The following is a 20,613-nucleotide window of genomic DNA, read 5'->3' as shown; positions in this document are numbered from 1 at the left end:
TTGGACGATTTTTCAGACTCGCCACAGATCGGATCGGTGGATATTTCATATTTGATCCCGATGGCGTAAAAGCCGAGTTTTTACGTGGAGCTCGTTTGGCTCGTTTTCACTCGTCGTCCTTTTCACGGAGCAGCTGTTTCTCTCGCCGTACGTTTTGCTGATCCATGTGTTGCGTTACAGTCGCACAAGCGTAGCATCTATGCTAATTTCCCGAAACCCATCGATGACATTTCACATTATATGTTAGCATTAAGCTAAGCTAAGGTTTTCATGAGATGAGATTGCAATCGACGCGATCGTTTTATTTCATGTGTTTGACATTAAACTTTCCAATGCAAAATTTAAATATATAATAATAAATTTGGAATTTGAGTTATTGTGGAAATTTTGGCTCTCAATCGTCCTTGCAAGTGTGCATAAATGAGCTCGAGTGCTCTGCGGCCCGATGGATAATGCAATCTTGTTGAGATTTCCAGTTGGACCTTTTGGGCCTTTAAATCCAAGCCTCGAGAGCAGGAAGTCGATGTAAGCGGGGGGGGGGGGGGGGGCGTTGATTGGCTCATTAATACGTTTGACGGCGGTCAGGGAAGCCATGTTTGGCACAAGGTGTTTGAAAATGTCTTCCGCCGCAGGACCGGCCAACGCCGGCTCGGGTCTCTCGCACATTGGAAACTATTTTCGACTCAAATGACCAAGAAAGCTTAAACGCATCCGATAAAGTCCAATATTGAAGTCAAACCGGAATGAAAATGTACAGCGCTTAATACATCATCTTTCGCTTTGAACAATTTCAGTAACATTTGAAACGTTTCAAACAAGCAGTAATTTAGTCTGTAAACACTCAATTTGAAAAATATTATTTTAGCGCTGAACATTTGATTTGGCTTTTAATAATCATGACGGGAAATGTTTTGCTCTCAATCGATGTTAAATTTTAGGTCAACCTTAAAATGGCGGCGAGCAAATACAACTTCTTAACCACTGCATACATTTTTCAATGTTATCTCGTTTACAACAAACTCATTTCAATCCCTTCCATGAGAAAAATGGATATATTTTTTTTCCCATAATGCATCTCTAACAATTGTTGTTGCCACTTTCTTGTGTGCTTCTTTTGCAGCTGGAGGACAACAACAAATCATCACATCAAACGTGGACACGAAATGACGGTAAGAGCAGCTGACGGGAATCACGACTGAGCAAAATGAAACATCACCCGTGACTCGTTTTGTTTTTTTTTTGTTTTTTTGTGGTGGTGGGGGGCGGGGCGGGGGGGGGGGGTCTCTAGCGCGCTGTTGTACCGAATGTGAGCAATAATCACAACAACCGCTCGTATGACTTTAGTTGAATTCAGGCAAGCTGCGTCCTATCAGAAGCCATTTGAGTTTTTCTAAAGTCCTCTGAGGACATTTATGGGAAAAAAAATATATGATGATGCGGTTGTCAAAGCGTTCATTTTTGCACCCGTACCGACAATCGGCACAAATTTGAGCATTTTTGTTGGACGGATCAATGATCCTATGGAGGGATTTGTTGTCTGTTACAAAAAAATGAGAACGCGACATCTTTTCTCTTGATAGATGCTGCAAACGTCATATTTGGCATATTTGCTTTAAAAAAAAATATATATATTATTGTTGCAAGAGAGGTCAGAAAAGTGGCTAAGAATAGTTAGCAAGACGGACTGATTTTGTAATAGTTCGTCTCTGTAGGCAGCCATGTTGGTTAGTGCATGTCGAAATGGTATTTAAAAACAAAAATACACCACAAACTATTCACATTTTGCAAATCTACTATTCTTGCTGGTTTTTTTTTTATGTCGATTATAATTGGAACACTATTTGTGTCTGTCCCTTTCCTGCTAACCAACAATAAATGTCCGACAGTAATTGATGTAAAAAAAAAAAAATTGTTTATACTGTACTTAAATTAGCTGAGATGGTGTCAAATAACAACTTTTGTCTAAATGTAGCTGCTCAACTCTCTTCAGGAGTTCCTTGGCACCAAAATGACCACCAGGTGGAGCAGAAAACCAGCAAAAAGGTAGAGTTTTTCTTTAACGTTAACAACCAAAATCAGTCTGTCAATTTGAAAATACTGAACCGCATGTTGGGCTTCGCTCGACGTGGATTTTCTATTTGATATTTTTTTAAAAACACTTGCTCTGAAGTTTTGTCTGTAAATGCTCCGTTGTTTTCTTTCGCTGCGGAAGTCTCGCAACGCGGTCGTGTGTCATATTCAACGAAATGGTCATAAATCGCCGAGCCGTTGACATCATCGTCGTCATTCCGTGGCGCTCGCGTCGAAACTCCAAAAAAACATGCGGCCCGTGGGTCATGAAAGGCCCGCGAGAGCATTTGATACGGACAGTCACGCAATTCGAAAAAAAACAAACTCGACCTCAAGAGCAGTTTTTGCAATCGCACTCCAAACCACAAGTGCTGAAAATGGAGCAGGAGAAAAAATGGTACCTTTTCCCGTCAATGAAAAAATAATCTTTGCTTTATTTTTGGACACGCCTGACAATAAGATTACATGAGACAAAAAATGGCCCCCTTTGCAAAGATAATAACTCACGTATGATGACTTTAATGACACGTTCAATATTGCGCTTGTCGTAAATCTGCACGGAGAGCCGTTCCTAATATTTTGACCCTCTGGCATGTCGAACCCCCCAACTACTGCAGTTGCAAAAAAATTGGAATTATTACCAAATGTGAGTAATAATATTGTTGGCCTGCCCATAAAATCAATTTTATTATTATTATTATCATTATGAATTGTCCTGAACATAGTTCTGCTTGCATATTTGAAAAAAATGCCATTCCACTTCCTGAAATGATTTCCATATTTGTGTCACTGCTTACTCCGACTTTACCTGAATTTGCATAAAAATGAGTCACACCCCGAGTTGTGTCGCACCGCATTTTAACCGCCATCTGAAATGTGGGGAAATATTCCGCAAGTCACGTGGTCCACAGGAAGTTGCGTCATTCGGGTCCTCTGCAGGCCACAGAAGGCCAAAATGTGACGAGGCTCCGGGTGGCGGAGTGGTTACCGTCACTTGCCTTGGGTTCGAGTTGGCGTGAGTTCACTTCCCGCGAGTGCACCAAAAACAAAAAGGGAAAAATATGACCGTGTTTGTTTCTTTTTCTTTTTAGTTGAATTACTGCAATGTATTGAGTGTCAACATGCTATTAGCATAAATTATAATTAGCTTTTTAATGATTAGCTCTTTGCCAATTGTATGCTAAAAACCCACTCGTGCTTCTTTCAGGCCTCAATGAGGAGTTTCAATACAATCGAGAGTTGCCTGAGAAAGGGCCGATATCAGATTCAGAGTTGGAAGAAAAAGAGAGCGAATTTTTAAGTGAGGAAGCAAGTTGCAGCGTTTGAGTGGAATTTGCCAAAAATGATGAAATGTTTCAAAACACACATTTTAATAAAATATCTCTCAAGGACTTGGGGATGTACACAGACACAAGGTTGATTTTTCCTCAAAGTTGAAATGAGGCTTGATGGTGCGTCCGCTTCATAAAGCAATCGAGAAATCAATGATAATTGCGAAGAAGCTCCTGATTGATCTTCCACATCCGCCACAGTACAGACAACCATGCAGGCTTTTTTTGTTTTTGTTTTGTTAATCCTTTGGTTCGGGTACGGTGTCTCCCAAATAATGCACATCCACGCTGTTGCAAGTGGTATTTCTCTCTTCTTTTTTTATTATTATTATTATTATTATTATTTCTGCTTGAAGCTATCTCAAATAAATACACTGATCCACACATCATAGATCCAGTCCCTGCATCAAGTATACAAAAAAAACTCATTGGGCCTAAATTTCCTTTATAAATGTGTGTATAGATATAATTTGTGTGTGTGTGTGTGTGTTTTTGTAATTTTATTTTTTTAATATTTTTTTAAAGTTTGAATGGTCTCTATTGGTATCCCAAAGCCGAGGCCGTGGTCAGTCTCTGTCCATACAAGGCGTACGGGGAGTAATAGGGTCCAGCGGCCGCAGGCACGGGGACGGGCGGCCCGTGGGCGGGCAGGGGGCTCTTGGAGTACGGGTGATAGCGGCTGCCCAGTCCGAGCGGGTGGTGCGGGCCCCGCAGGGCGAGCGCGCCGGGGCCGGGGCCGGGGCCGGCCGGGCCCCCGCCGCCTCCGGGCAAGTGCATGTGGCAGGCCATGGCCGCCGCCAGCGACGGGGAGCCCGCGTAGCCGGCCAGGAGCTTGTCCGAGCCGGCCGCGAAGGCCGTGTGAGTCCGCAGGTGGCCCAGCAGCTCCTCGGAGCTGGGGAAGCGCTTGTCGCACGCGCCGTTGGCCGACACCCAGTTGCAGGCGTGCGGCAGCGGGTCGTTGGGCAGCACGAAGCCGTACGAGTACAGCGCGTGCCCGCCGAACGACGGCGCCGCCGACGCGGGCACGCCGTGAAGCGCGTGCGCCGAGTACATGAGCGGGTATCCGGACTTGAGGTCGTGCGCGCAGTTGGCGCCGGAGGCCGCCGACAAATGGCTGCCGCAGTGGTAGCTGAGGCAGTAAGGGTCCCGGCACATGAGCGAGGGGGGGGACCCCCCGGCCAGGGGGCTCGTCCCGGCCTTGCCGCACGCCGCCAACTGCGCGCTCAGAAGATGGCCGCTCGCCTTGACGTGCTCCAGGCCGGGAGGCAGGAAGGCCTGCGGGTAGCCCGCGTAGGCGCCCGCGAGACTTCCGGGGTAGGAAATGGCGGCGGGCGGCAGCGGGAACACCGCGTGGCCGGCCTTGTAGGGGGAGACCGGAGCCACCAGGCCGGAGCCGAGCACCGACGAGGTGACGGACGGCGAGTCCGACGCGGCGGCCTTGTCGGACCCGGGCGCGCTCTCCTGGCTGCCGTCGGGGCTAATTCCTCTCGTCCTGTCCGGCGATGACGCGTTTCTACTGCGCTCGCACGCCTCCTTTTTGTCGTCCTTGTCCGCCGCTTTGGCGTCGCACGGCAGCGGCGAGGCGGAAGCGGAAGCGCAGGACCTCGGACTCGCACCGGGGCTGCCTGTCCTGGGCGTGAACGGCGGGCAGGTGGCGCTCGGCACCCGGAAAGCGTTTTTATCTCCACTCAGGCTCAGGCTCAGGTTCAGGCTCGCCTCCTTCTTGGAGTCCGACGACGACTTGGCGTAGGGTTTGAAGCTCGACTTGTCGTCCGCGCCGATGTCGCTGATCTTCAGGGGGGCCGCTTTGCTCTCCTTGTCCCCCCCGGACGCCACCGAGGACAGCTTGGAGGAGGCAGGGTGGTCCGGCTTGCCGATCTGGGAGCACGTTTGGGCCAAAAGTGCCAGCGGGCTCTTCTTGGCGTCCAGCTGCAACGCACAACGCATCTGTTAGGAAAAATGTCATTTTTGCCCGTACTTTTTTTTTTTTTTTTTTTTTTTCTCACACACTGCAACCAAAATGTTAAAAAACAAAACAAACGAGTTGTTCAATTTGCATTTACAAGTGAATAGGCTTCATTTGCTTTAATCCGAATCTGCCGCCCGGGCTTTGGGTTTTGATACCACACGACCCAAAACGGCCCCGGGTGGAGGCTTCTCCGTACAGGCGGACTCACCTCGATGGGGCTGATCGGCGTGGACGGCAGCGGCTGCAGGTACTCCGGGTGCAGAATGTGTCCCGCCCTGGCCGTGAGCATTTTCAGCAGCTTGATGGGCAGACGGCCGGCTTGGCGGTGCGGGTCCGCGGGGCAGGCGGCGACGTTGTTGGCGTTGTTGGCGTTGTTGGCGCTGCGCTGCGCGTGCGTGCGGCTGGCGGGGTTCGGTGCGCCTCCCTCCCCGGACGAGGAGCGGCTCTCCCACGCTGGATTAGTGCTATGTCTCAGGACGGACACCGTGGGCGATGTGATCATGACCCAAAGCTCGTAGAAATGGCCGAGAAACGCATGTGCGGCGAATGCGCGTGCGCTCCGAAAAAGCCCCTTCGAAACGCGCGCTGGCACGCAAAAAAAAGCAAAACACGAAAGCGTAAAATCCTCAGAACGCGCGTGCGGGGACAATCCGTGCAAGTGTGGCCGACGTCTCGCCTTCTCTCGTCGGCGTCCTGTGACAGTGTGGTCGCAGGTCCGAGAGCGCGCTCGGATTACAGGACCAGGAGGAGGAGGAGGAAGAGCGGCGGTGGTGCGCCAAAGTCAGGATCCCTCCGCCTCCGCCTCCGCCCCCACCCTCGTCCCTGCTTCGCGCGCTCTCGTCCGCGCGGATCGCAGCCTTGCAAGAGTTGATCCGAGGTGAAAAGATGAGAGCAAGATGACGCGCGACATCCACGCGAGGGTGCGTTTCGCGCGCTCGCGGCGCTTTTCACTGGCCTGTTTTTCACGCGTAATTGGCGCTGCGCGCACGCTCGCGTCGACGGGACCGAGAGGGTCTCATCCGGTCTTTCCCCCGACCTTTATTGAGCCAAGGCAGATCTTTGACATGGGAGGGGGATTGGAAAGAAAAGTCATCCTCTAGTCTTAGTCAATAATTACGACCAACTGCACCTTTGGACAAATAAGAGTCCTCAATGAAGCATCGTTTAGGAATGTGGGAGGTTCAAACCCAGAACCTCAGACCTGCGAGGCCTGCTGCTAGCCAATTACTTTCCGTATTACCCATAAGCACCTGCAGGCAACAGCAATGTGTTTGCGGGGCCACAAAGGCGGCAGATTTTTGGACATGTTTTCCAAGCTGAAGCGCCTCGATTGCATGATCTGTAAACAATGTGAATAATGCGGAAGTTGATGCTGGGAAAAGGAAAAAAAAATTCTGCTCTAATTTTCATTCAACATTGAAGAATATTTATTGTCTCTTTTGTCTTTTACAAATGAATGAAATAAAAAAATAAAATGACATTTTTAATAGTATTTTTTAATTGTCTTTTGCTTTTCCTACGAGTGGAGAAAAAATATTTAAATCATAAATGTTATTTTTATAAAATAAAATAAATATATAAATAAATCCCCCCCCCCCCCAAAAAAAAAAAATATATATAAAATCACTAAAGCGATTCCCATGTTGACAATGCAAAGGAGTCCGTCCCCCCGTCCCCGCGTCCCCCCATTGCCACGACATGTTTTCGTGTCCGCTCCCCCTCCGATGCAGCCTGGCATCTGTCACTTCCCCGTCCTGCTTGCCAGTTATCTGTCAGCCGTCTGCATTTCTTCTCCTCAGTCGCATTCAGGTCAGCGCCGAGCGCCAAATCAAGAGTGGAAGGGGAAATTGTCTCCGCCGGAGCCTTCCGTCATCTCGGCCGCTCTCTAATCTTCCTGTAAATCTCTTTAATGAGAGGCAAACATCAGGACGTTTCTCAGTTTTGACTTTGACGATATTTCACCCTCGCAAGTACGAGTCCATCGTTGATCTTGTTGTTACTGGAGTTTGAACCCTTCCAAGGACCATCTGATTGTGTCTGTAAAGTTGAGATGGGAACTTTCACCGGTTCTTTTATCTTGAATGCCCCCTAAACTAATGATAGCAATGCGGAAGAAGGTCTAATCTATTCCGAATGGTCTCTGCTCTTATACGGTCTTGGGCTCATGTCTATGTGAAAATGTGTTACCTGAAGAAGGTAATGGAAGACGCCAAGCCAGGACAGGTCACAGCGACACAACGGCCGAGCTCAAGTCTCACCGAGCTAATCATAAAGAGGCCTAACCTAACATGTTCGAACCCAGATTTTAGATTGACCTGCATCAAGGCCAAGGTTGATTTGGTTTGGAGGTGAATCCAAGGACCTCGTTAACCAAACGAAGCACTCAACGTGACAACCATGGCAGCTGTTTTTTTCCGTGTTTCAGGAATAAAAAGACGGCAGGCGCGTTCCCAAGCTGGAAAAGCGGTTTATGAAAAGCGGAGTGACGAATGTTTCTGGAATGAATTTATGGCATCACGTTGAATCCAAAAATCACATTCTTTACAATGCAAAGAGTGTTTTATTAAAATGTCTTGCGGTTGCCATTAATCATGAAATCGTCCCCCCCCCCTTTTTTTTTGGAGGGGGGGGGAGAAATGGAGCCACTTATCTTATTACTCAATAGCCTATAAATGTCTTGCTGATCAGGCAAAAGTTAAACAGATGCAAGTGTTTTTTGATTGATAACGGTGCTGCTGTTTTGGGCAACGGCCTGTCAGCCGCTGACACGGCCGCTTGACTTATTAGGACAGCGAAGGGCGAGCATAAATTCCCGCCGTCAGCCAAAAACTCTTTTATTGTGGCGCTGATGGATGGGCCGGCGAGGCGCGCACCAAATTCCCGACTCGCTCCCTAAATGGCTGCACATTTTTCCGCTGTCGTCGTAATTCATGACTTTTAAACAGAGAGCCTGAAATCTCCCGCCCCGTATTTCACCGAGGCGGGACACGTTTATGGACGGGGCCGCCGACCGCGGCCAAGACGGCAGCTTCAAAGTCGGACGGCGGCTCGAGTCGTCCGCTCTCTTTTCGGAGATTGAGCGATTTGGACGCACTTGTTGCTCGTAACTCCAGCGAAGCTTCCTCGGATTTATTTGGGGGGGTTTTGCGTGGTTCCGGTTCTTGGGCCGGAATATACGCAACTCGTGACGCAACGGATCGTCATTGATCCGTGGCCGGTTCCGATCGCATACCAAATCCGCGGGTTTGCTTGCTAGGACAAAAAAAAGTGCGCATTCACAGTCCATTCTGGCCGAAACATACTCAACGTAACACGCTAAGCTAACTTCACAATAAAGTTGACCGAGTGCAGTAAAACATTGACGGCAAGGCCAAGAGCCTCAGTAGACTTTTATTTTGAAGTTGGCCCACGTGGTGGCGTGATGGCTAGCTTGACGTTTGATTATCGTAGTTGTTTGACGTCGTAGTTGCGACCAACATCGACACAACGCTATCCCCGACTCATTTTGTCAATCGCTCATTTAGGGATGCTAAGAAGCCGCTAATTCATTACGCCATCATTGTATGACTAAGTGGCTAGCGGCTAGCTGTTAGCATTAGCAACGAGTGTCTGGCTGCCGGCTGGTAATTATTTTATTATATTCTACACCAAGGCTACTTTGTAATTCACTCTCCATGTTTAATGAACGTGCCTTAGATTGCACGTTGAGGTCTTTTCATTATTATTATAAAAAAAAAAGAAGAAGATAAATAGAACTTTGTCATTTTTTTTGCCCATTAAAAAAGAAAAACTCAAAATGTCAAACTTAGCCGTTTAGATGAAAACCGTTAGCTTTAAAACACCGCAGACCAACCAAATGGAAAGCTTCGCACGCGAGCACAAATTCCTTCCCGCGCTGCGACGTGAAAACTCTCGCGCCACGTCAAGATGGCGGCAGGCCGATCGGACGCGGCAGGTTAAAAAGGGGGGATGACGGCTGTGAGGCGCTATTGTTTCATGCGGCTCTCCCCCCCCCCCCCCCCCCCCGCCGGCTTCTCAAAATGGGCCGAAAACGCCGGCATCCAGGCGAGGGTGATTGCTCCCCGTTTAATTGATTGGTCTTGCGCCGAGAACTGTCACATTAATAATGCTTAAGTGCAGCCCCAGTGTGTCGCCCGCAGTGGCGCGTCTACGGGGAAATTAACGGCCTTAACTAACTGCCGTCTGCCGGGCGAGAACTGCCTTTTGTATTCACAAGCGCCGTTGCGCCGCATGGATTGCGAGTTACTGTCTTAGTCTGCTGCTGCCTTGACTTACGAGTGCCCCGACTTGCGAGTTTCTCCAAAAAATGGAGTCATTGTTTGGATGGTTTTGTTCAAATATTTTTCATTTGCTTTTGTTGCAAACCAAAATTTGCCGTATGCAGGTTAGCGATGGATCGATTATTGGCTGGGCAGATTATCGGCGCAGATATTCAGCATTTTGACGAATGTTGGCATTGGCCATTTTGAAGAATTATACGGATGATAGATCCATTAAAAAAAAGTGTTCAGTGGAAAAAAAAATTTGGCAGCTAATTATTCAAATTTTCATAGATGCTTCTGACCCTGGGAACTCTGCATTTTCTGTCTTTGTTTGAAATTAAAACTAAGAAAAGTTAAATTTTAATACTTCATATATTTTGAAATTTGAAAAAACTTTATTTACTGTAGCGAACAATAGGGAGCGATTTAGTCAAATTTTTGGGATGCCAATATTGTCCCTTTCAGTGAAAATGAATATCGGCTCCAAATATCGGTTATCGGCGTCCTTGACTACTATAATCGTACCTATAACCATATCGGTCCATCTCTAATTAAGGTACTACTTTCCTATTTTGGCTTGAGCATTTCCGAAAAAGCACCAAAAACTCAGATGGGATAATTCATGACGAGTGAGCCTCGAATATGCCGCCCTAATGTCGATTCTTCTGTATCGCAGATTTCTACAGCAAAAAAGATCCCCGCAACAATTTGACCTTTTCCATTTGACGAGCTCTCAATCTGTCTTTATTCTACGCCGGTCTCATTATGATCCGGCGTGCCGAGGCGAAGCGCTGACAAGTAAATGGTGCTGAGTGAATAAGATCCAGATTAGCGCTAACTTCACGGGGCCCTTTGACAGCCGGCGGGAGACGCGGGAGTCGCTGCGATACTTCCGCCCCTGAATGACAGTTTGAAATTGCTCCCATCACCTCCGTGGCTGCCGTAATGCACCTTGAATGCGCCGCCGCCGCCGCCGCCGCCGCCGCCGCCACCGCCGCCGCCGCCGCCGCCGCGTCTTGAAAGTGCAGGAATTAGACCGGCCGGCGAGTACTCGAGTCGTCCTTCAAGCAAATATGACAAGAAAATAGACGAGCTTTCTTCTTTGAAAAAAAAAAAAAACCCAGCACGCAAGAAGAACTTGTCGGCTAGCGTTAGCACTGCGACGCGACATTTGGGACGCTCACAAGTCGAGCGTATGCCGCCCTGGCGAATGTGAAGAGTTTGCCGAGCGGAGGTGCCGGCGAAGAGGGCGGCGCTTTTGAAGGCTCCTTTTCCGCGTTGTCTCCTCGATTAGTCAAAGCTGGTCAGGAACACGGAAATTAAAGCCCGCCCAGATTAAGCGCGCTCGTCCACTCAGGCAGGTGAGGATGTCACGCTGTGCGCGCGCGTTAGCTTCAGCGCAAAAAAACCCCGGCCCGCGACGGCTCAATGCCGTCCGACAGCTGCCATATTACCCGTTAAGAACTTTGCGGAAACTTTGTCAAGTCGGCTCCTGCGCTGTTATCTGCTTGTCTGGCCTCGGGGATTAGGAACGCGCTTCTGTCATGACCGCGCGTGCGTGCGTGTGCGTGCGTGCGTGCGTTTAAAAAAGAAAGAAGGTCGTTTGTTTGTCTGATAAAGCAGCCGTCCGCCGACACGGCAAACTGCGACGCCTCGGATTGAATTTCCGGCGGGTGGAAATGTTCAGGTAGCGTGTTTTTGACACGCGGGGGCCGGGATGACGGACAGATTATTTGCCGTTAAGCGCAAGCATCTTGTCACATTTCACAAGCGGGATTAGCGATCGGCGGGAGGCGCCCCCGGAATTAGCGTCAGGCGGTCGGTCGGAGCCTCCCGACACTTACCGCTCCATTTGTCGACTTAGCGATCAAATGCTCGGGGCTGACGACGCCTCGGCTTGTCGGCCGCCGTTCGTACGCCGCCAAGACACGTTTCCGTTCGGTCGAAAGCGTGCGAATCATCAAAATGCACAAAAAAAAAAGTGTGTTTCGTGTTATTGTTGGCCGCTCGAACATGACTGAGCAATATTATTAAAAGTGTCCTTAAACAAGGATGACATTCAAACGGATTGCATATGAAAATTCCTAGAATTGTACTCGCGTGTTTCAAAACAATTTTGTAAGAATTAAATGCAAATGTGTTGACCTTAAAAGTTACATTTGGTGCACCGACTTTCAAACTTTGGTATTGACTTGAGTCGCTTATTTACAATTTTTTCCCCCCCCCAGGAATTGATCCGGCTTTTTGCAGAAGCCCGCTTACTCGTTGTATTGGCAGATCTCTCGCTTCGTCGCCTTTCGTGATGCCGACTCAATCGCATTTTTTAAGGACGACGATTAGTGTCGATTATTTGCAAACGTTCGCTTGCTCCGAACGAACAGAATGACTCAATATATTTTAATCCGATTACTGTATTCAATTTAAAACGTCATCTTTTCGAACTGTTTGTTTTCAAATATTCATTTCAATTTAACATGTTTGTAATTTATATTGACTCATTTACTTGACTGAAGCAACCCCCCTCACTCTACTGGATTTGGACTGATTTTGCAAGGCCCACAGAATATTGTGTTCTATTGCTATAAAAACATGGAACCGACCAAAAGAAAGATTAGTCTCATCTTTCATGAGGAAAAAAAAGTTTATTTTTATGTGTTTCCGTTTTGCAGCAATTAGCATTAGCATATAGCTAAGTTTCATCCTTATTCACAAATCTGTTTAAAACCGTGGGGAAAATACTTTTTTGCAACATGGCCCGGGTGCGACGTGTGGCGTGGCTGCCTGCCTGCTTGCCTGCCTGCAGGCTCGGGAGCGATTGAACTCAAAGACAAAAGTGGGAGGCCCCGACGAATGAAATAAAACGTCATCAAACCTGCCAGCGGTGTCAGTTATTATCCGTATCTGCGGCGCATTATCGCTCGCGCCGCCTTCGCGTCCCGTCGGCTCGGATTCGTCACGTCCTCGACTGCTTCCTTTTAAGTCGCGAGTGTCTGCGCGGCGAGCGAGGGCTCCTTAATTGACGAGTGGCGCGGGCGCGCGGGCGGCCGCCTTTATTTGGGTGCCAAGAAAGGGCCCCCGCGTTTGTTTTGCGATGAGCTATTATTGGCGGCGGCCGCAGGCGGAAGGCGCTCGACGAGGCTGGAAGTTGCATTTGACGGCGGACAGAGGCGGAGCCTCGTCATTCTCTCCGGGGCCAGTTCAGTCTCGCTGCACGTCGCCTGTCGGAACGTCACCGCCGACACGTTCTTCGCCTGTTTTGGGCGTAAGGAAGGCTGACGACAAGTCTCTGTGCAGGGTCTCGGCGGCGCACTCCATTTATCACCAAGCCGGCAGAAATGGGTCTGAGGCTAATTTGCTGATGTCATATTGTGTAACGGCAAACATAATGAACTCATTCACTGGCAGCCATTTTCAGTCAAGCAAGCCCCTTCGCTCCTTGGCTGTTTTGACTGATTTTGCAAGACCCACAGAATATTGAGTTCTATTGCCGTAAAAAAAGATAGAACCCACCCAAAAGAAAGATTAGAGTTTCTGTTTCCATTTAGCAGCAATTAGCATTAGCATATAGCTAAGTTTCATCATTATTCACAAATCTTTTGAAAACACTGGGGAAAATAGCTTGTGGCCACAAGTTGTTGGCCCTGGCTGATCTCTTATACTCTGCTGCCACCTGGTGGTCATTATTTGGTAATAGCTAGCATTGCTTTAAGCGACCTCTTCAAATTAGAAGCTGCATCGAAGCCTTCTGTATGCCTCAGCATAAAAAATTTGCAACAATTAGCATTAGCATATAGCTAAGTTTCATCATTATTCACAAATCTGTTTAAAAGTGGGGAAAATAGCTTTTTTCAACATGGCCCTGGTTGATCTCTTATACTCTGCTGCCATCTGCTGGCCGTTTTTGTTAATAGCTACCATTGCTTCAACCGTTCTCTTCAGTTCAGAGGCTGCATCAAAGCCTTCTTTCTGTATGCTCTAGCGTAAATATTATTTTTTAAATGTCTAAATACGTTTTTGGGACCATAGCAATATTTCAAATAGAACGTGTTTATACGTTTTTTGGGAGCGAATGAGTTAAACATCACAGAAGGCAACTGTTATGATTGTAAGAATTAATTATCGGCCAAATCTTTAGAACGCTGCCTTTACACAAGAAGATGGATCCCTTTTGCAGTGTGTGTGTTTGAGACTCAAGAGAATTCAGACCCAAAATGGCTCGGCAAACTTTATCATCATAAAATGTAATAGTACACGTTTTCACGACATGCGGCAAACAACGGTACCCGCACGCCACCCCCAAGATTCCTTGACCTGACTTGACTTTAACAACTCAGCCTGCTCAGATCTTCCGACAGACTGGGTTCTGGATGGGCCGCGTTTGCATCCAGAACGACCAGAACCTCCTTCATTCGTTCCCACACGCGCAACTTGAGGCTGCCCGCGTGCTTGACTTCGTCCAGCAGAACTTCTCCGGGGAGGTCCTCGGGCTTGGAGCGCTTCTGGATTCCGGACATGGCATTCTTGAAGTTCTTCATGAAGGAGACGGGGTCAGAGGTCAGCTGCTCCTCCGCGCTCCTGATCACGTCCGACACGGCGGCCATGTCCTTGTCGAGAATTTCAATCTTCTCCCTCATGGCCCGGCTCTCCTCCTCCTCCTCGCGCCTGACGGCGGCCGCGCCGGCGTCCTCCTCGGCCCGCAGGAAGCGCCGGAGCTCCTCGAAATCCTTCCTCATCTCGCTTTCCGCCGCCTCCCTCCGCACCTTGGCGCGCCCCGCGCGCTCGCCGCACGCGGCGATGGCGCCTTTGTAATCCTCCAGCGTTTCCTTGGCGCCCCGCAGGCCCTCCCGGAGCTTCTCCTTGTGACGTTTGGCGACCTCGTCGACCCTGCGGAACGCGTGGCCCGCGTGGCGTTTGGTGTCCATGCAGACGAGGCAGGCGAGCTCCTGGTGGTCCAAGCAGAAGAGCGCGAGCTTCTGCTTGTGCAGGATGCAGACGTCGTCCGCCTCCGCCGAGGCCTGCTTGAAGGTCTCGCACGCGTTCCTCAGCGCCAAGTTCGAGGGCGGATACTTCGAGCGGCACGTCTTGCGGCACGCCGGGCACGACCGGTGGCCTTTCTGCTCCCAGCACTGCTGCACGCACGCGCCGCAGAAGCTGTGGCCGCACGGCAGGAAGACGGGATCTTGAAAGATCTCCAAGCAGGTCGGACATTTGAGATCGTCCTCGACTCGGCCGGCCATCGTCCTTCGGTGGACGAGCTTCCGGCGTTGATTTCTCGGGTGAAGGAATTTGGACTCCCAAGTGCGCCGATCGGTTTTGTAAGACGTTTTCTCCTCGGTGTGCCGGAGTCTTGGGGGGGGGGGCGCCGTGCGCGGGCTTAGCACAGAGGCTGCAGTTACGCTTTAGACCAAAGGTGGCAGTCGCGAGTAAAACAGTGAGCGGCTCCGCGATGATCCTTTCATCTACGATGTCATGCGTTTGAAGAAGAGCTTTGCGACAGCGGCTGCTCTTCGATAGAAAGCGTCCGGAAAATGAAATCAACATTTGACTAGAAAAAAAAAAAAGAAAAAAAAAAGTTAGAGCAAATGTTGATTTTGATAAGTTATTCAAGCATGTTTGAGTTTGCGTAAATGCTAATTTGGGTAAAAAAAATAAATAATGTTATGTGATGACTTTTGACAGCTCACTCTTTGTACCAGGAAATCGGGTCCGATTTGTGACGTGGCCCTCCATGAAAGCAGACTGATTGTGTTTGTGGTGAAAATGGGGTCCTTGATTTTTTTTCAAATTTGGAAAATATTTAGTTTACCGGTACTGGCATCAGACTGTAAGAGTGAGATGGGCCAATTTCCCTTCCACGTGACCAATGGTGTCCATCAGGGTGGAAAACCTGTCCCCCTTTCCTTCTCAATGTTTATCTCAATGACTTGTCTTTGATTTGATGGTTAACCATCTCATGTATGCGGATGACTTGGTCATTTTTAACCCATTTAGTGCTGGGTTGCAGCAGCTTTTAAAAAAAATATGCGCACAGTGTGGCGCTGATTTTGATATCAAATGCAATGCTGAAAAGATAAGCTAAGGTTCGATAAGCATTTAGCCCATTTTATAGTATAAATATGTAGAGTGAGAGAGATATATTTTTACTATGTGTTTTTTTTTTAACAAGCTAGAAAATGATAGCTATAATATATATATATATATAAAATGTAATATTTAAACAACCAAAATACAGTACACGGTCCCGTTTGATTAAAAATGGTTTGATCCACCTTAACAAATGCCGCCATGTGAAAAGTTTCTGCCCTCCGACCACTCAACACATTATTTTCATGACTCGTCTTCTTCTCTTTTTTTTTTTTTCTTTTCTTTTTTTTCTTTTTTTCTAAAGAGCTCAGTATTGTTCATTCGGAACATGACTCGTCTTCTTCTCAATCTTGTTGCTACTTGCTCGGTCGGAGTTCGCTTCTTCTTCGTCTTTCCCCAAGCTCGGAAACGTTTGCTGTCTTTCGTCCTGAATTCTGAAGCGAAGGACCAAATCAATTAGCACGCTCCGCCGGCGAACTGCGTTTCTTTATTACGACTTCAACTTGGCTTTCTTGGTTCCCGTGGAAGCGGCCCCCCCCCCCTTTTTTGAGCACATCTGGCATTGATCAACTTCTCGCCGTAAATCAATGAGGCGGCTGCAGCCCGAGCGCTTCAATAATCGCAACGTTTCTGCCTCTCGTCGCTCTCCCCTCGCGGCTGCCGTAAACAAATAGTCGGTACGTTGATCACCAGGGAAAAAAATGGCCTCCTTTCTCCTCGTTGGTCCGAAGGCTCCTCCGGGGCTGCCGTTCATACACGGAATCAAAATGTCTGCTGCGGTGTCGCAGGCTTTATGGGAACATTAGGACTTCTGCTTTTTTTTTTTTTCTCCTCCTCCTATTTATTGTTTATCCTCTCGCGCTCATGGCGTTCTACAGCCCCCGTCGATTTATGGCCTCTCAAGCTTCGTGGCTGTCTATTGGATGCCGAGCTTGACGCGGGGCCACGTCTGGAGCGCACATGCCGGAGTCGCTAAAAACCCGGCGCACAAAAACATTCGCCGACGCTTTTTTTGCCAAGCCGTTTTTTTGTGCAGGAAGTACTGCGCATGCCGTTGAAAATGGATGTTGACAATCGGCGGCCTGCTGTTGCGACACATCGTGTGATTCGTACGTCCGAGGCCTTAAATATGTCACGTTTGTTCACACGGTGGAGTTTAATTATCGAGTTGCGCAACATCAGTCATTTGTTTTCATTTTAGTGCAACATGACCAGTTTGTCTTCTTTTTAGGAAAGTGCAATGTCAGTTTGTCTTCTTTTTTTTTTTTATAGGAAAACTCAACATAAATAGCTTAGCTTAAGTGCAACATCAATCATTTGTCTTATTTTTAGTGAAGTGCAACATCATTAGTTTCTCCTTTTTTAGGGAAAAAAGGAAAGTGTCGCTTAACATCAGTAGATTTTCTTCATTTTTGTGAACTGTAACATTGATAATTTGTCTTCCGTTTTAGAAAGCTTAACATTTAACATTTTTTTTTTTTTTTTTAGCAAAGTATAATATCAGTTTCTTATGTTTTGGAAAGTGTAACGTAATTTGATTTTTTTCATTTTTGGAACGCGTTAACATCAACATGCTGTCTTTTTATGGACGTTAAAAATCTGTCTTTTTAGGAAAGTGCAACATTTGTCTCTTTTTTTCAACTGCAACATTAATAGAGCAACATCAGTAGTTTCTCCTTTTTTAGGAAAAAAGGAAAGTGTCGCTTAACATCAGTAGATTTTCTTCATTTTTGTGAACTGTAACATTGATAATTTGTCTTCTGTTTTAGAAAGCTTAACATCATTTAACATTTTTTTATTTTTTTTTTAGCAAATTATAATATCAGTTTCTTATGTTTTGGAAAGTGTAACGTAAATGGATTCTTTTCATTTTAGGAACGCGTTAAAAATCTGTCTTTTTAGGAAAGTGCAACATTTGTCTCTTTTTTTCAACTGCAACATTAATATGTTGAGCTCTTTTTTAAAAAAGAGCAACATCAGTAGTTTCTTTCATTTTTAGCAAATGAAGGATGAAGACCAGCTGGCCAATTTAAATGAGCAACTCTTTTCTGTTTTTCTTCCTTCCTTGTGGTTTTCCTCACGAGTACATGAACAGCAGCCGCCACACAACGTTCCCAATCTGCCGAACATTCCGGAGAACGTCCGCAATATTGACCGTCGCCTTCTCCTTGTGAACCGCGCACGAACCACGGGAAGGAATTTTTCATTTCAAGTGGATTGTCGAAGGATCAGCGACCGACAAAGCCACCTCAGTTTTGCAACACTGTTGGCCTTTCTATGACCTTTGCCAAAAGCCCCCCCCCCCCCCCCCCCCCCCCCCCCACATCCCTCCTATTTTCTAATGTACAGGGGGGGGGCTAACATTAAATTCTTCGGACAGTGCTCTTCCTTCGCTTAATCTGTCCCGGATCTTCCATAAACCCGACTTTATGAGCTCATGCGCAAGGATGATCCATATGGGATTAGTCCAGCAAAAATATATCATCGTGTCAGTTTAACTTCGTTCAGATGTCCACGCAAAAGATGGCGTCACAATGGAGGCGGGCTCGACCTCGCCAGCGGTTACCTGGTTACGTGCTTGCCGTGGGCGCCAGAGTATCTTCTTGTTGTTTTTTTTTGCCAGGTGATCCCGGATGAAAAATCTCATCAAAATCAATGGCGGCTTTTGGTGTCGGCAAGCCGACGGCGCCGGAGGTGAAGCGCGGTGGGGTGGGGCGGGGGTGGGGAGCGCGTCTGACACCTCCTGACTTTTTCATGAGGCCGCGTTTGAAGTTTTAAAACCCCCGTGGAGGATTCTCGGGGCGGACGAATATACAAAAAAAGGGAAGGGGAAAAAAAAAAAAATGAGGCGCGGCTTTGGAGCTTCAAGCGCATTAATGGCGAGCAAAGGACCGTTACGCCGTTTGATGAGCAAAGACCAATGAGTGGATTTCACCCCGAGTAAAGTCATTCCCCCGCCGTGCCGATGTTCCATTTTGTGCAATTTCTGGAGACATAATGGCGTGTGTTTTCGCTTAACATTATCCTCATAAGCTCCCTTTTAAGTCTTCCTTGTCTTTGGGCTTACACAAAAAAAGAAGAAGAAGAAGAGCATTGACCTCAAAGCGTCTTTTGTTGAGCAGTTACGATTCATGTGATGGCGAGAAGGGGCGTCGGGGGGGCCGGCGGGGCGTGAAGGGTTGAAGGGTGGTCCGACAAAGACCAGCTGGAGTTCAGCGGTGCTGGTGGTCCCGTCGTTTGATAGACTTGAGTTGGCGTACCTAAACTTTGCCAAAAAACGGAGGCTGGGGGGGGGGGGGGGGGGGGGGGGGGGGGGGGGGGGGGGGTCAGATATTTCCAAATACAATAAAACGAGAGTATTTCATAGAAACACATTTTTTTGTAAAGCGACATCAACAGTCTGTATTATTTTTAGCAACGTGCAACATCAACTGCGTCTTCTATTTTGGAAACGTTCCACAGATCAGATTGGATCGGCAGATATTTTGCATTTTAGGCAAATCGGTGATCGGTCGTGATGTCATCATTTGAAGGTCGACGTCATTGATCCGCAAAACGAGACGTTACAGTAAACACAATCGTGTTCACTCCAGGGACGTATTGTGCTGCCATTGTTAATCATCGCTAATAATTTTCCAATAGTTTGACATAAATTTGATTTAATTTGATTTAATTTGATTTATTGGGGGGGGGGGGTGATGTGTACTGAATGTTTAGCAGCGTTTTTGGGATCATTTCTAGATTAAATCGATTTTGTCGTATCGGTGATTGGTTATAGTTTTACTGATTGGCGGTGATCATCTCCAAAATCCTGACGGTGTAAAGTTCCGTTTAATATCATTAGGTTGTCTTTTCAGGAAAGTGCAACATCCAATGTGTGCTATTTTTTTTTTCTTCTACAACATCCAGTTTGTCTCCAGATCACATTAACCGGCGTCCCCTCATCGCTTCCCCGAGTGATGTAAGATGCGCTATAAGACGTCTCCGGACCTCATAACGTCATTGACACACATTCCAAAAGTCAGCTCATGGTACGAATGTCCTTTTGTCTGGTTTTTGTCCCTCCGAGATCCCCCGAGTGGCAGCGCCATCGCTCTCGCACACCCGTTCGCAGGGCGGCTTGTTAGTCGGCCCGGACCGTCGGCCCAGATGCCGGCCGTGAAAAACGGTGACGGGAAAAATGAATTTGGCCGTCACGGCTGCCTTTTGACAGCGGTTCTAAATCTGATTTAGATGTTGAGCAGGGCCGGTTGGATGTGAAGGTTTCCGAGGCATAAATCAGGCCTGTCCGAAGTTGGTCCTCCGAGGGCCGCGCGGAGAAATATGGGAGGATGCAAGGGGACGCTTTGACATTCATCAACTTGAATTTGTTCAACACGCTAACAGTGTCAAGCAATTACACGTTGTTGTGTTTTCTGTTTTTTTTTGCAAGCGTCGTTCATTCGTGTAGTTGAAAAGTTGCAAAAAAGCCTGTAATCCATCTTTTTCAAATGTTTTTCAAAGGAGCCATTTAGCGTTGGATGGTTGGCAACGGGGCGATACGAGGCGCTGGCGTCCCGCGGCCATCACGCGGGGGGGGGGGTCACGCAGGTTATTTCCCCCGGCCGGGGGACGCAGACGCCGGCGGCGCACAACGGCGGCCTCTGTGCCGGCACTTGGAATGCGTGTCAAGACGCTTAAACGCGGCGCTTCACGCTGCGTCAAGCGCATTTCCGAGCGAACGGGTCGATTTGTGAGTTTCCGACCGACAAGTAAGGAGCCGCTTTGTGTCGCCGCTTAGCGTCGTCTCCCTCGTCAACTTTTCCGAGACGTGCGTGTGACGCCGTCAACACAAGTTAAGAAGTCGGACTTTTTCTGTGCGGAACATGCTGCGTAA

The 20,613-nt window shown here is 47.9% G+C and overlaps 2 protein-coding genes and 1 long non-coding RNA gene across 4 annotated transcripts in view; 1 reads left to right on the top strand and 2 right to left on the bottom strand.

The window, feature by feature from the left end:
* Positions 1-20,613, top strand: part of LOC147156294 (uncharacterized) — a 106,566-nt gene that overhangs the window by 27,756 nt on the left and 58,197 nt on the right. The window contains exons 2-3 of one of the 2 annotated variants that reach the window (XR_015091566.1): positions 1,121-1,169; positions 1,991-2,043. This is a non-coding gene — a long non-coding RNA (uncharacterized LOC147156294). Of the gene's footprint in view, positions 1-1,120; positions 1,170-1,972; positions 2,044-20,613 lie in introns of both variants that reach the window. The other variant, XR_015091565.1, reaches the window with a different exon arrangement.
* Positions 3,424-6,384, bottom strand: LOC147156296 (zinc finger protein 503-like). Its single transcript, XM_086063848.1, has 2 exons — positions 5,579-6,384; positions 3,424-5,330 (listed from the first exon to the last, which is right to left on the bottom strand). The coding sequence occupies exons 1-2, from the start codon at positions 5,870-5,872 to the stop codon at positions 3,939-3,941; spliced, it is 1,686 nt and encodes a 561-aa protein (XP_085919974.1). The 5' UTR covers positions 5,873-6,384; the 3' UTR covers positions 3,424-3,938.
* LOC147156295 (E3 ubiquitin-protein ligase TRIM35-like) lies at positions 13,910-14,980 on the bottom strand. Its single transcript, XM_086064485.1, has one exon. The coding sequence runs from the start codon at positions 14,888-14,890 to the stop codon at positions 13,976-13,978; it is 915 nt and encodes a 304-aa protein (XP_085920611.1). The 5' UTR covers positions 14,891-14,980; the 3' UTR covers positions 13,910-13,975.

The sequence above is a fragment of the Leptonotus elevatus genome, chromosome 20 (genome assembly GCF_054856555.1).
Source record: "Leptonotus elevatus isolate MCC_2025b chromosome 20, RoL_Lele_1.0, whole genome shotgun sequence".
Classification (NCBI taxonomy): domain Eukaryota; kingdom Metazoa; phylum Chordata; class Actinopteri; order Syngnathiformes; family Syngnathidae; genus Leptonotus; species Leptonotus elevatus.
This window is presented reverse-complemented; position numbering and strand designations above follow the sequence as displayed.